The 16,056-nt window shown below is 47.3% G+C and overlaps 2 protein-coding genes and 1 long non-coding RNA gene across 3 annotated transcripts; 1 reads left to right on the forward strand and 2 right to left on the reverse strand.

The window, feature by feature from the left end:
• Positions 1 to 3,615: 3,615 nt before the first annotated feature.
• On the reverse strand, positions 3,616 to 4,603 carry LOC136474575 (uncharacterized). Its single transcript, XR_010762961.1, has 2 exons — positions 4,448 to 4,603; positions 3,616 to 4,024 (listed from the first exon to the last, which is right to left on the reverse strand). It is a non-coding gene; the product is annotated as an uncharacterized lncRNA (long non-coding RNA).
• A 673-nt stretch (positions 4,604 to 5,276) lies between these two features.
• LOC136452722 (protein ALP1-like) lies at positions 5,277 to 6,632 on the forward strand. The gene has a single exon (XM_066453321.1). The coding sequence runs from the start codon at positions 5,277 to 5,279 to the stop codon at positions 6,630 to 6,632; it is 1,356 nt and encodes a 451-aa protein (XP_066309418.1).
• A 4,715-nt stretch (positions 6,633 to 11,347) lies between these two features.
• Positions 11,348 to 12,172, reverse strand: LOC136474582 (uncharacterized). Its single transcript, XM_066472149.1, has 3 exons — positions 12,110 to 12,172; positions 11,646 to 12,035; positions 11,348 to 11,558 (listed from the first exon to the last, which is right to left on the reverse strand). The coding sequence occupies exons 2-3, from the start codon at positions 11,976 to 11,978 to the stop codon at positions 11,376 to 11,378; spliced, it is 516 nt and encodes a 171-aa protein (XP_066328246.1). The 5' UTR covers positions 11,979 to 12,035; positions 12,110 to 12,172; the 3' UTR covers positions 11,348 to 11,375.
• Positions 12,173 to 16,056: the final 3,884 nt, after the last annotated feature.

Genomic DNA, 16,056 nt, shown 5'->3' on the forward strand with positions numbered 1-16,056 from the left:
GCATCATCATCTTCTGGATTCATAGTCGTGGGCTGATAGGCCTCAGCTCGTTTCAGCTCGCGAGCTGGCTCGAGCTAGCTCGTTAAAATAGCGAGCTAGACTTTCAGCTCAACTCGTGAAAAAGTTAAAACGAGCCGAGTCGAGCAGAGCTGAACCGACCACGAATCGAGCGAGTTGACGAGCCATGATTATTTTGTCTAGCCCTACTCGGTGCTAGTAGGCGCTAGCAATAGGAAGCCAGGCCTTGCTATTTCGGCATCGGCCATGTTTGGTTTTCTATGACTAAAATTTAGCTACTAAAATCAATGACAAAACTTTAGTCACCCATATTTGGTTATAGTGATTAAAAGTGACTAAATATCATTAAAGTAGTTCAACAAAGACCAAATTACCCATAATAAATGGCCAAATCAAGGTGGAGGACCAGCAATAATGAGGGGCGACATTTGTCCGTTGGGCACTTTAGCCCACTTTTAGCTACTCTTTTTAGTCAGTTTATTTGGCAGTTTAATAGCTAAAGTGACTAAAGTGGTATGTCTTCACAAGAGCGAAGGCCCCGAACTTGGAATTCTGTGATGAAGTAGCGACTTAAAAGATCGAGTTGTTGAAGCAAAATCTACGAACTAGTTTCTGAGCAGTCGTGAGTCAAGTTGAATAGGCCTAAAATGCCAATTAGGATGAAAGACATCTTGCTTCAAGACTTCCATAATATAGTCATATGTTTGAACTGAGAGAGCTTCATTTTCCAATAGTGCTAGGACCGGCCTGTTCGGCTGTTATTAAAGCCGGCTGATAAGTCGGCTGAAGCTATTTTGTTGTGAGAGAAAAATACTGTAGATTATAGCTGATAAGCCGGCTGATAAGTTCAAGCGAACAGGCCCACACCATATCCATTATCTTTTCCTTGTCCTTCTCGTCGAATAGAAAGCAAATATATATTCTGCGATAAAGTCTTTATTCATCTTACCATACTTCTTATTTCCTCCTACTGTAACCTGAATCAGCCAGAGCTCAAATTCCTATGGGAAAAGTGAAACGTATATTCCTACGTTCCTACACACTGAGCAAGGTTAAAAAGGTGCCTAATGCTTGAAGGATGGTTTGCCGTCCCAGTCAAGTGAAAATTCAATGAAGGAGCAACTGGCTAAGGTGAATGGGCTGAATTCCACCTGATAGGGCCCGTAGATAAAGGAATTATCCGAGACTTTTTATGATGTTAGAGGTATGTAATCTAAATAAGATTTATAGGATAGTATATTATATTTAGAGTATATTTTCATAATTTAAATAATAATATTTATAGTATATTTAAAAAAGTTAGAATGACTTATAATTTAGAACAGAAAGAGTAGTCTTCAGTTAGCAATGATCCATATGCATGGTATAGATTTGACGACATATAATGCACATAAACACTTTTTTCTCAAGAAAAACTATGTCACACAGACACACACTCACACTTAAAGTGTTCTATATTAGTCTGATTTTTCCTTCGTCGTGAAACTTTCCGCACATTATTGAACATATCAATATCTTTGGCATACTTTTTTTGTATATATATTTACAATTGCAATGGATATACATATCTTGGCATTGCGCCAAAGGAAGTTGTCAACCCGATTGCTGGACTACCGAACCATTTCTTTTCTGGAGAGGTCGAACAGTCGACGCACACGGTACCGAATAGTTGCAGACAAAGGCCCAAAAGAAAAGATGGGAACCACACACTCGAGCTGGGCCTGCAGGGTGTGTTTGGTTTCATGGATATAGTGAGACATGGATATCCATAGATACAGGGTGTTTAATGGGATGGACAAGCTGAACATAGATATCCACAACAGGGAATATTCTGGGTAGATACTGGATATTCTGGCTCTCAAAAATCTGGCGAATAAGGATATCCACATGTTGATTAGCGCATGTTTCGTGTGACAATTAGAGTAGTATAGTGCTAATTAACATATTTTATTTTTAATTAGTGATTATAATGACAAGATTAGTGTCAGTGCATATTTATTATGGTATAATTAGTTATTATTATTTTTAAATAATAGATATAATTAGTCAAGTATTCTCATCCCATACAATCTCATCCATCCAACCAAACAGACAACATAGATATCCATATCCCGAAATTCATAAATGGCCGTATCCCGTCCTTAAACCAAACACATCCTTGCTAACGCTTCGACGGTGACGGGCAGTTTACGTGCACATCGTGCGAGTGGCACGACAGCCCGGCTCCGTTCGTGCCTAACTCCACTCCTGATGCAGCTGCAAGAAACCGCCTCGGCAACCTCGAGCGCAGCAGCAGCACAGTCGGATAGCTCCGGTCCTCTGCTGCTGCCACGGCCCCGACCCAACGCCTTCCTCCTCCTTGCCCTGCACAGGTGTCGCGTCCGACGACGGTGCCGGTGCCGCGAGGCCAGCAGCATCGTTGGTCGTCCCACTAGTAGAGAAATGGGTTGTAGTCCCGGTTGGAAACTGGCTTTAGTCCCGGTTTCTCAACCGGGACTACAAATCCGGGACTAAAGGTCCTGGCCTTTAGTCCCGGGTCACATAACCGGGACTAAAGGTCCATCCTCAGAAGAAAAATAAATGAAATTGTAGGGAGACCTCTCTTGCGATGTGTGAGATTCGAACCCAGGACCTCTTTCCTCGCACATAAATTCTTTACCAATTCAGCTGTACACCACATGTGACAGGATCCTAGACGCTCTCCTTTTGAATTGACATGTGGGGTACCTTTAGTCCCGGGTGGGAGACCTTTAATCCGGGTTGGTGACACCAAGCGGGACTAAAAAGTCACCCTTTAGTCCCGGTTGGTATTACCAGCCGGGACTAAAAGTCGCCTGCTGCAAAAGCGTGCCAGGACAGGGGCCTTTAGTCCCTGTTGGTAGCTTCAACCGGGACTAATTCTTCCTTTACTCCCGGACACAAAAAATACCGAGACTAAAACCCAAAATCGAAGCAGATGAAATGTCATTTCTCTACGGGTGTCCTTGAGCTTCCGACGACGTCTCCGACCATCGTCTCCATGCTGGGCAGGTGCCCGTCGTCCTCGGCATCATGGCGGTGAGCAGAGGGTAACACCGCGGCTTTCTCCCGCGGAGACGATGGTTTGGCACAGTCGGAGAGCTGGAAACGGTGGCAAGCGAGTAGCAGGAGCAGCATCAGCATCGTCGCGTGCACGGGGCGTGACAGCTTCATCATCTTGTGGACCGTGGACGTGTGCCGTGTGTCGTTGTGCACGGCTTGCCTCCGTGCCACTACGACGATGACTACTGGAGAGTGGAGAGTTGTTAAACTGAGCTCGATCTTAGACTGGCCACAACGTGAGCTTTTGCCGGTGCTGAAAGAGGAGAGAGCGTTTCAGCACCGGTGCTGAACATTGTGGCAGTCGATGCTTGGTCCAATTTTTTAGGCACCGTGGCAAGTGCGTTCACCGATGCTTGAACCAATAAAAAATTATTTCCAACCAGCCGTTGGTTCTAGATGACTAAAATATTATTATCTCATGCGGCCGTTGGTCCTGGCCATTGCCTTGCATGCTAGCCGTTGCATGCTAGCCGTTGCGGCTTGCTGCATATATATACATATAGTTCACCAAGTATAGATCAGGCATATATCCAAATACAAAAGTTCAAAGATGGACCACTCTTCCTCTTCTAGTTTCTCAAATCTCATCAACTCACACACAGAAGCACCAAATCCAAACACACAGCAATACCCAAACTTCCAAACCTTCAATCAGCAACAACACTACCCCATGAACTATCCACCCACCAATTTGCATGGTCCCTACCCACAAAATATCAGCAATTCCTTTGGAGGACCACCAAGTTTCTAGCACTTCCCTTTTCCACCACCAGCATACCATGGAGGTTACCACGAAATGGTCCAGCATCTCCAATTGGATCAATGCCCTTCTTTGGAAGTGGTGGCAGCAACTCCAGGGGTGATGAGAGCAGCCCCATTGCTTCATCTTCTCCGGCGTCCAGAGCCCCTCCAATGCAGTCAGCACCTGTTCAAATTCAAGAAGGCAGTGAGAGCAGCACAGATGAAGGTGAAAAGCAAGGAGGTCGCAAGCTTTGGCGTGAAGAGGAAAACCTACGCCTAGTAAGTGCCTGGCTCAAGAATTCTAATGATCCAATCGATGGCAATGGAAAGCCTCGAGATCGATTCTAGAAGGAAATCGCAGCTGAGTACAACAAGAATGCTCCCAGGCAGCAAAGAAGAATAGCAATGCAGTGCAAAGAACACTAGCACAAGAATATGCCTCTCATTAACAAGTTCAATGGAGTCTACAATGATGTCAAGAATAGAAATGCTAGTGGTCAATCTGATGATCAGCTTATGGAGGAGGTTCGGGCAAAGTGGAAGGGACTTATGAAAAAGAAACGACCATTCCCATTGGAACATTGGTGGGCAGTGTTGAAGGACCAACCTAAATGGGCTAGAGCTTACCCAGCACATGAATTGCAAAAGAGGATTAAGCTGAATTCATCTGGTGCTTACAGCTCTTCTTCAGCTCAAGACACAGATGGTGCATCTGTTGAATCGTGGCGACCACAAGGGAGAGATGCAGCCAAATCTGAGAAGAAGAAAGGAAAACAGAAGTGTTCAGAAGGAAGTCTTTTATAGAGGAAAGCATGCAGAAGTTCAATGAACTACAACTACGGAAGTCTATGGCTGCTAAAAAAATGGCTAAAGCAGCATTAGCTCAAGCTGCAGTTGATGACAAGAATGCTGAAAATAACAAGGAGAGGAACAAGTTAGACAAACTTGCAGCATATATACAGCTATTTAACAAGGACACTTTAGGTTATGATGATGATACTTTAGGAAGACATAAACAAGTCTTGGATTTGCTAGCTAAAGAGCTTTTCCCTTGAAAAGCTCAGTTTGTAGAAGTAGCCTTCAATATTTGTATTGTGTTGGTAGAAGTAGCTTATCATGTAATGTTGTGACCAGCTTTTCCCTATATATGTATTGTCCTATTATGTCAATTTATAATCTATTTATGAAGGACATTGGAATCTGAATATCACTTTTGTTAAAGCACATTGTCCTCACGTGTACATTTTATTCCACTAGAATCTAGCCGATGTAAAAAGCTACAGTTCCAGTTACAGTGTTAGAATCTAGCTGTTGCAGCACATTTGGATCTAGCCGTTGGAAACTAGTTGTTGTGACCAGCTTTTCCTATAAATAGAAGGTGGTGTTCTCAGAACACTTCACACCTCCCAGCATACTCTAATCTAGGGGCTAAGGGAATGGCATCAAATACACAAGATCCTGCAGGAAGTTCTCCTGAAGAACCAGCAAACAGGATTAACATTCAGCAGTTCTTTTGGGAGTTCATGGATGATCCAGTGGAAGCTCAGATTGAGGCAAAGTTTCAAGGTCAGATTGAGGCTCAACTAGGAGATACGTGCAATGACCATCGTCAATTTCCTAGAAGGCATATAGAAAGAAATTGGGAAGCTGCTAGTGATAGGCTGGTTGTAGATTATTTCTCAGAAAATCTAGTGTACAATGATGTTCAGTTCCGGCGTAGGTACCGTATGAAACGTCACCTATTCCTACAAATTGTACATACCTTAAGTTCTTGGTCTCCATATTTCTGTCAAAGGAACGATGCATTTGGGAAGATGGGATTTTCACCATTGCATAAATGCACAGTTGCTATGCGCATGTTAGCATATGGTACACCTGCTGACATGTGGGATGAAAATTTCAGAATAGGAGAAACCATAATTATTGAGTGCATGAAAAAATTCTGTCAAGGTGTGATTGCAAATTTTGGTGAAAAATACCTAAGGAGGCCAACTAGAGAAGATATTCAACGTTTACTTCATATAGGTGAAGCTCGTGGTTTTCCTGGTATGTTGGGGAGTCTAGATTGCATGCATTGGCAATGGAGGAGTTGTCCAAAGGCATGGAGAGGGCAGTATACCCGTGGTGACATAAAACATCCTAGTTTCATGCTAGAAGCTATTGCCTCACATGATCTTTGGATATGGCATGCATTTTTTGGTGTTGCTGGGTCCAACAATGACATCAACGTCCTAAACCGGTCACCTTTGTTCACTGAAGTACTTCAAGGAAGAGCCCCAGAAGTTCATTTCATGGTCAATGGAACTAGGTACAACATGGGGTATTACCTAGCAGATGGTATTTATCCCGAGTGGGCAACATTTGTAAAAACAATACCCTTGCCTCAGTGTGAGAAAGACAAATTATATGCAGAGCATCAAGAGGGAGCAAGAAAAGACGTGGAACGTGCATTTGGTGTTTTGCAAGCTCGCTTTGCTATTATACGCAACCCATCACGTATGTGGCAAATGAACTCACTTGCTGAAATCATGTATGCATGTATTATACTGCATAACATGATTGTGGAGGATGAGAGGGATACTTTTAGAGTTCGCTATGACGACAACTATGAGAGTGAATATGACCAGCCTAGCTCTTCATCCGTATTGGCTGGATTTGGACACGAGCCTATTCATGGATTTTCAACACTACTGGAGGTAGAAGAAGACATTAGAAACCGAGATATGCGTCGTCAGCTAAAAGAGGACTTAGTTGAGCATATATGGCAGCGATTTGGACAAAATCAAGCTTAGTAAATTATGTAATTTCTACTTGTAATGTTTGTATTATCATGCATCATTCAACATTAGATGTACCAACTTATCATGTGTGTAATAAACTAAATTCTCATGTGTGTAATTTCTAGTTGTAATGTTTACTTCATATTTGATTCAAAACTTCCAGCATCATCCATCGCAAAAAATTCTAGTTGTAATGTTTACTTCCAGCATCATCCATCGCAAAAAAATTCTAATTGTATTCGACATTAGATGTACCACCTCTGCTTGTGCACTTCATATTTCCAATATCACAAGAATTATAGATAGCATGGCAATAAAGAAAAAAAAAGAGTTACACAGCAGCAACAAAAGGATTAGTTGATGGAGCTAGCACGCACCTGGAGCTGAGCTCGGTTGACTGCGGGTTAAGGCGAAGCAGCATCCAAAGCTGGGGCCGTCAATCCCTGCGACTTGGCTAGCCGCCGCCGACGTGATTGATGGGGGCCGGCCCTTGCGGTGTGCCTTACGGCGGTCGCCACGGCGTGGCTGGATGCGCCCCGTCGTGTGCCTGCCCACGACCCTCGTGGTGTGCTGGAGGTAGCCCCTTGGCTGGATGCGCCCGGTTGTGTGCCTGCCCGTGACCCCCGCGGTGTGCTGGAGGTAGCCCCGCGACATGGCTGGAGGCGCCTGAAAGGTCCTTGTTTGGTTTTGGTAATTGAGTGACAACTTAGGTGGACTAATTGTGTTTATGCGAGATACACAGGTGATTAGTCCATAGGTATATGTGTGTGAGCAACATATGCCATGGAGGTGAAAATGGCTTGGAGATGTTGCAAAGCTCACATATGTGATGATGAAGGAGCTTATTGCACATGAGACATGACATTGAGTCATGTGATCAAGGTGGAGAAGATCAAGACAAGACTTGGCTTGATGGACCGGTTGCAAGCGTGAAGGGCAAGTCAAAGGCTTTGGAGTGATGGACCACGTGGCGGTGAAGCTTGAGCAAGACTTGGCGCCGATGGACGATGGCAACGGTGAAGAGCAAGTAAAGTCAAGATCGATGAACCAATATGATCACGTGATGAAATGAAGTGGATCATATCATTGTTGATCATGTTGGTGCATGTGTTGCATCAACATTGAAGGAGATGGAATGGAATGCACAAGGCAAAGGTATAACTTAGGGCATTTCATTTCATCGGTCATAGGTGTGTAGAGAAGTTTATAACCGGGTTTAGGATAGATGGTCATACTATCAAGAGGAGCAAACTTGTTGTATATCGGTCATCTAGTGTCACTCAAGTGATCTAACTTTGCATCGTCGCTAGGATCGAGTGGCGTGGCAAGTTGAGTGGCTAACATCCTTTGGGAAATGATTGTGAAAAGCTAACACACACATGGTGGTGTACACTTGGTGGTGTTGGCACATTTACAAAGGAGGTGGTGTTTGCAGGATTCAGCGCTTTTGGGAAAATGGCATGCCTATTTTCTATTGCGCCGGATGCAAATTCTTGTGGTTGACACATTAGAGCAAGGGTGAAGAAGTTAGAAGTGAAAACGAGTGATCGTGAAGATGCTGGCGTCGGTCAACTGACCGAACGCTGGATCTGAAAGCACCGGACGCTGGCAGGGTGCGTCCGGTCGAGCTGGTCGGTCGGCACAGTACTGAGGGTATTGCACCGGACGCTGGGCTGCGTCTGATCACGTGCGACCGGACGCGTCCGGTCGAAGAAATACGCCTCGGGGAGCTTACTGGAAACGACCGGACGCTGAGGTCCAGCGTCCGGTCAGTTGAAGCTGCTGTGTCCGGTCAGGTCAAGTGACCGTTGAATCGGGACATGTGGCCATCTGCGGGCGACCGGACGCTGAGGTCCAGCGTCCGGTCAACACTATCGGAGCGTCCGGTCAGCCCAATTTTTGCCCAGTGAAGGGGGTAACAGCTAGTTTAGCCCTTGGGGCTATAAATAGAAGTGGCCTTCGGCCATGGCTGGTGTGGAGAACCTTGGGGGACTTTGTGTCCATGCTTGAGAGTGCTTAGGAGCCCTCCATCTCACACATACTTGATAGTGATCATTCGATTGTGTGAGTGAACGATTCTAGAGCGATTGCATCGTGAGGTTGCATCGAGTGGCACTAGGTGATCGAGTTGCATGCCGGTGGTGCTTGTTACTCTTGGAGGTTGCCACCTCCTAGACGGCTTGGTGGTGGTCTCCGTCGAAGCGCGCAAGAAGCTTGTGCGGCGCTCCAGAGAAGTGCTTGTGAGGGGCATTGTGCTCGCCCCACGGGAGCCACGAAGAGCAACTCTAGTAAAGCGTGTCATTGAGCTACCCTCACTCAAGGGGTAGGTTCTTGCGGCGCCCGACGTGCGGGCTTAGCGGGTGATGCTAATTAGCCGCCAAACACTAAGTGAGCGGTCGACACAACGGGGACTAGCGTGTTGGCAAACACGTGAACCTCGGGAGAAAATCATCGTGTCAACCTTATTCTTCCCATTGGTTTGCATCCCCGTTACACAAGCTTGCAATTACTTTTATACATATTAAGCTTGTGTAGTTGCTCTTGTAATTAGATAGCTTGTGTAGCTTGCTAATTACCTTCTTGCTTGTGTAGCATAGAAGTAGCTCCCTTGCATGGCTAATTTGGTTTTAGTAACCTTGTTAGTCGCATTGCTTAGTTTGTGTAGCTAAGTTTTTGCGCTCTCTAATTAGGCATTGGTTGCCTTGTTATTGAGCATTGCTAGTGAGCTTAGTTAGCTTTGTGCTTTTGCTTACTAGCAAGTGTAGGAGCTCCCCTTGTTGCTTAAAGTACTAGTGGCATAGGTTTGTGTGACCTTACTTCTAGAATTGGTTAGGAGAGCTCTAGCTAGCCTGACACCTTTGTTGCTTGATTAGTATCTTTGCAAGGTGCTAGTGAACATAGATAGAGGGGTGTAGTCTTGGCTAGACCGATAGTTATAATTCCGCACTTGTTTCGGTTAGCCGACGCGATTAATTTTAGAAAAGACTATTCACCCCCCTCTAGTCCGCCATCTCGACCCTTCAGCGCCGTCGCCGTGAGGCTGATGCCGGCCCCTACAGCGTGGCGGGTGGCCGGATCGACGACGATGGCTGCTGACACCATCTCACGGTGCTGAGATGCCCTGAACCTTGAACAAGAAGTGGTGACCAGATCCTCCAAAGATAAGTGCTATGGAACCACGATTTTGAGGAGAGCTTTGATTTGGGGATGGAGAGATCGATTTTTGTGGTTTCTGCAGCCTAATTTAGCGGGGATGGAGAGATCGATCAGGGAGGCTTTGGGCGGAGACGAAGGGGAGAAAGTCCCTGGCACATGAAAGGATAGAGAAAGAAGAGGCTGGTTCTGTGGGTGAGGTCCCAAGCACAGTGAATCGTCGATGCCCACGCTGTGGAAATATCTGGAGTTGAGGCATCGGAACGTACGGGAGGCTGAAATTTTTTTCAAGCAACGACAACGCTGTGGTCAGTCTTAATATGCATAAGAGAAAAATCATGCACTGCATGCACACACATTGGCCGATGGGGGCGTGTGCATTTTATACTAGTGCGTGGCTAGCTGACTAGACCGGAGAGCCGTGCGACTTGCGTCAAAGGTTAAGAGAGCAACGCGTGGGTAAGTACCAAAGTTAGAGGGTGTTCCTTCATGGCTTCATGCACAAGGTACCTGCACTACTGGAGGCCGTGGTTTTGCCGAGTGTTTTTACACTCGGCAAAGAGCCCTTTGCACTTGGCAAAGGCTTTACCGAGTGTAGCACTCGGCAAAGTCCGCTCGGCAAAGGGTCTTTGCCGCGTGCTTTTTATTTGAGCATCGGCAAAATAAAAAAAATTGCCGAGTGCTTGGGGCAGCACTTGGCAAATATTTTCGGCCGTATGCGGCGCCGGCGTTAACGGTATTTTGCCGAGTGCCTGACCCCGCACTCGGCAAAAAAAATTTATTTTTTAAAAAGTACTTTGCCGAGTGCCTGGCAGGGGCACTCGACAAAGTTTTTTTTTTAAAATTACTTTGCCGAGTGCCCCTGCGCAGGCACTCGGCAAAGTTTTTTTTATTTTGTTTTTTAAATAATTTCTTTGTTGGAGTGCCCTGTTTAGGCACTCGGCAAAGAATTTCTGATTTTTTTTAAACAAAAATACTTTGCTGAGTGCCGCGGCATGGCACTCGGCAAAGAATTTTATAATTTTTTAAAAAAAATCTTTGCCGAGTGCCTTGCCCATGGCACTCGGCAAAGACCCCGAGAATTTAAATTTTTTTTACATTCCATTGTAACAGACAATATATATATATATGTATATATATACATCAATCATCACATCTATATCACCACATGCATTATATATCACAAGCACACGCATATTTAATAAATCCATCGAAAATCCATCACAAATGCACCAAAGTTCAACATCACAAGTTTATTATTACAAGTTCAACATCCCTACTGCGGCGACGGAGACTGCAGGTGTGGCCCCCGGACTGCGGTGAAGGACGACGTACGGCGAAGGGTTGACGCGATCAGCCACCGGTGACACGTAGCGGGATTGTTTGAACCCGCCGAGAGGCTGCACAAAAGAGAAGAGATTGCATGTGTTAGACTCAAAATTGAAAATTTCGGCAGCACCTCCCCTGCACGGGGAGGTTTCCAACCTGCAAGAAACAAGCACGAAGGCCGACAATCACAACGGCACGAAGGCCGACAATCCCAACGGCACGAAGGCCGAAAATCACGGCACGAAGGCCGACAATCCCAACGGCACGAACGCATTAAACTTTCATACTCACAGGAGTGAAGTGTCGAACCGGAGCTGGAGCTGGCAACTGCACTTGGACACCCGATGCTTGCCCGATGGTTTGCATGATCTGATACATGTCCGCCATCTGCTTCTTCGTGGCCTCCAGCTCTGCGGTCAGGTGCGCTTGCGTCTCCCTTGTCTCTGCCAGCTCGGCCTGCAGTGTTTCAATCACATGTTTCAGTATTGCAAATCTGATCAATGTGTGTAACGTTCAATGTACGACGAGTGAAACCGGAATTACCTGAAGTTCGTCGACCCGCGACAGTGTTGGAGTAGGCCGTGCACGTATGGGAAGGCTTCTGGCCATGCTCCGTGCCCTCACGTCGGAGAGAGAGGGTGCAGAGCTCGAGGAGTCGGCGCCGTCTGCAATCCACAACCGCCCGTGCTTCCTGCCTTGCCCCAGCCTCACGATCACCTCTGTCTCAAGGGGCTCAGTGCTCAGATTGTGATCTGAGCCACGGAGCGCCCTAACCGCCTCCGTGTAGTCTCTGACCTTAGCGTGGACGCTCGGGTCAGAGTAAGCCTGGGCAGTGGCATCCGGGTTGAAGACGACACCGGATTTCACCGGGCCCATGTGGGACACAGCCCATGCCCCAAACTCCGACACCGGCACGTCCGGGTGTGCCACCTCCTGCGAGAAAGACGGCAAGATGATTAGAAATCAGGCAAAATTGAGCGTTAGAATAGATAAATGACATCTCGTACAAGTGCCCGCTTGAATGCGGGGAGGTTGCGGCTGCCTTGGTGGTGAGTTGGAGCGGTCCTCAGTGCCCGCTTCGCTTGCCTTGCTCTGCTTTGCGATGTACGCCGGGTCAAGGTACCTGTCCACGATCCTCGACCATGCCGATCTATGCGACATGCACCACGAGGCCGGCACCTACACATCATCAAGTGTTTGACATATAAGAAGATCAATTCTGGACCTACTAAATCTCAAAATGAATCAATTATTCACCTACCTGAAGGTACTGCTCCTTGGTCAGCGCCACTTTCTTGCGCTTTTGTTGAGGGGCTCTTTCTTGATGGACCTGTAGTAGTCGACGGGCCTGGAGTCGCGCCTGTGAATCATGTCCGACGTACTTCTTACAGGCTCTGTGTGCCGTCTGATCCGCCAGGGTCTCTCGACCTTCTTCGGCCTTGAAGTACCTCTGCATACAAACACGATGTATCCGTTCATTATTTCAATAAAAGACTTAACCAATGGAGGAGATGTATTGAGCTATGTTGTGAGACACTTACCCAAAAGTCCACCAAAACCCGCTCCTGCTTGTTGTCCTGCTCGTCATCCGAGCCGAGCTTGTACCTGTCCCACGACCAGGCCGGCTCCCACCTCCCCTCTTTCAAGTCCACAAGGCCGGGGAAGTGTTTCCTGCACAGACATCCAGGACGGTAGCGGGGGTGCGTGGGGGGTCAAGAGCACCCGACAGAACTAGCCAGCCCCTGCATAAGTGATTAGAAAAATTATCAGTTTCTCTTTTGATTTTCAACGTATCATATGAAGTACTAGTGATAACATCTATAGTTACTTACCTTCTTCCCACAGGACGAACCAGTGGGCGTCGGTCAGGAAGCGGAACCGGAGGAAGGCTTGTGGGACCTCGCAGGTAGGGAGCCGACTGAGCAGAACTGTCCTCCGTCTGCTGAGTCCCCTCGTCCCCCGACGGAGTGTCTGTGGTCGTGCCCGTGGCCGCCACGTGGTCCTCCGGGGTAGGAGACGGGTCCTGGCTGGTCGAGAGCCGGGGAGGAGGGCGGGTCCCTCCTAGGGCACCCGGCCCCTCCCCCTCCCCCTCCCCGTGCTGGGGCGACCCGGGCCTGCTCTCGCGCTGGGGGCGAAGACGTCCCCTCGCCTCCATCAGGAGGGCGTAGCCTCTGGTACACCGAGAGCACCTGCCTCGGTGAACGGTTGCCCACCATCTTTGTTCTGTCACCTGCAATGTACAAAGAATGAACAACAAGCGTTAGTACATACATGTCAAATAGTTCAAAATGAATAAACATAACAAAATTTAATAAAAAACATAGTATTACATGGTTTAGGAATAATCTTCATGATTGGGGTCATAGGTCTCATCATCACTGTCAAAATTGTCCAAATGGGCAACACTATCCGAAGGTTCTGTGTCTTCTTCATTGTCTTTGCCTAAATGGAATCGCTCAAGCATTTGAATGTCCTTCGGATTTAGCACTACACTCCAGGGTCCTCGTCATCAACCGTTTCATTGTCTACTTCCATGGCGGTCGTCACACCGGGTAAGACTATCTCAAAGCTCCCTTGTAGCCCATGCTTGATAGAACTCTCCATCATATGTGTTTGTGTCGAAGGTGTAATCTTCATCATTTGGAACAGGTAGTTTACCGTGCGAAGATACCTGGTGCACAATAGACCAACCCTTAAGATGGTCTTTGTCTTGGCACGTATGGCGTATGATACACCTGCACGGCCTGTTGAGCCACAATATAGACATCTTTTCCTTTATAGACGGAATCATGCCTAATCTCGACTAGCCCAAGATGAGGGGTCCGTCTCGTTCGTCAGGATCAAAGTGGCACTTGAATATGACAGGAGTAAGAGGTACCCGGCCCTCATATTCAAGTTCATAGATCTCCTCAATTATTCCGTAGTATTCGACGCCATTAGTGCCCGGCGTAAAAACTTGGCTGTTGGTGGTTTTCCGACCGGGCCGAGTTCTCGTGTCTTGACGTGTGGAAGCGATATCCGTTCACGTCATAACCGGTATATGACTTCACCCTTAACTTGAAGCCGTTTGCAACCTGTCTCAACTCGTCACTCATGGACGCATTGGTTTGCCTGCAAGCTCAAGCATGATACATCGTTATACTATTGGAACGTACGAGCTACTAAGGAATATCGAAACGTACGACCTTTTGTTTGAACCAAGAAATGAAATCAGGCCTCCCAGCTCCCGCACCCTCTGAAAGAAGGGTATCATGTTCGTGCGGGGTAGGATCCCTTGATTGATGCCACTCTTGACGAACAAATTCCCTGTACCAAAGAGAATCAATGGGGTTCGATACAGAATAGTGACGTCGTATTGAAACAAGTTCGTTGAGAACTTACTTAATGAATGGCGCAACCTCGACAAGGTTGGTGAACACATATAGCGTGATTCTGCGCCACTCTTCTGGATAATCTCTTGGGGGTCGATCCACTTGCGCTGCCTAGTTGGCATTTGAAAAGGCTGAGGGTCGATTCAACTTCGCCAGCATTGTAACGAGGGGGTGGATTATGCTTGCTAGGAAGGTTCGGCTTGTAGTAGGATGTCGTGAAGTTTGCAACCTCCTCCCGAATGCTTGCCTCTAATGGAAGCCTCAATTCTGGCTTTATTTGTACATTTCTTGCGAAGAGTCTTTAGACATCGCTCGATTGGATAGCACCAACGGGCCTGCAGGGCCCCCCCAACCGTGCCTCGGTCGGGAGGTGCACAATCAGATGCTGCATCGGCAAGAAGAAGCCAGGTGGAAAGATCTTCTCAAGCTCACAGACCAACTCAGGTGCCATAGTTTCCAATTCTGTAATGACGTCGAAGATAGCTCCTTGGCACAAAGCTGGCGAAAGAAGTAGCTCAACTTTGCCAGCACTAGCCAGACATGCTCAGGGACATAGCCTCGAACCAGACAGAGTATCCGCTCAATCCATATGTGGTAGTCATGACTCTTCATCCGTTGACTCGCAGAGTCTCTAAGTTCACTCCCCTGCTCAGATTCGCTGCATACCCATCAGGGTACATTAAATTCTTGATCCATCGAAGTACTTCCCTCCTTTGATCGATTTTCAAGACATAGGGGGCCCTAGGCCTTCTCCACTGCTTTCCTGTTGCAGGAGGCCGCATCTCTAGGTTTGGCCTATCGCACAACGTCGCCAGGTCCACTCTAGCCTTAGGGTTGTCCTTAGACTTGTCAGTGTCCATGAGCGTTGCCCAAAGTGCCTCGGCGATATTCTTTTCAGTGTGCATGACATCAATGTTATGGGGCAGTAGGAGGTCATCGAAATAGGGGAGCCTCGTCAAGCCGGACTTATGAGTCCACATATGTTGCTCACCATATCCCACGAAACCACCATCTTCGTTGGGCATGAGAGCATCTATCTGAGCACGAACCTCGCCCCAGTCCTCAAGCGGTCTAGGGTCCATCACTTTGACACCTCTCTTGACGTCTTCTCTGAATGGATGGTCAAGAGGGAGGAATTGATGATGTTTGTCGAACGACGAATACTTGCCACCCTTCTTCAACCATATGAACCTCACAGCTTCCTTGCATATTGGGCATGGGAACTTCCCCTGAACACACCAGGCGCACATTAACCCGTACGCCAGGAAGTCGTGCAGGGAGTAGTGGTACCAGACGTGCATTTTGAAGCTAGTCTTCGTAGCTCGGTCGTATGTCCACACCCCTTTGACCCAAGCATCGATCAACTCATCTATCACAGGCTCCATGAAGACACCCATATTACTCCCCGGGTGTCCAGGGATTATCAACGATAGGAACACGGTATGCCGTTGAAAGGAGACGCGGGGGGGAGATTCAGGGGGATGACGAACAGGGCCAACATGTGTATGGTGCAGCCATCATGCCATATGGATTGAACCCATCTGTTGCCAGCGACACGTACATTACGAGCCTCCTCTGCTTTG

This window comes from Miscanthus floridulus, chromosome 1 (genome assembly GCF_019320115.1).
Source record: "Miscanthus floridulus cultivar M001 chromosome 1, ASM1932011v1, whole genome shotgun sequence".
NCBI lineage: Eukaryota > Viridiplantae > Streptophyta > Magnoliopsida > Poales > Poaceae > Miscanthus > Miscanthus floridulus.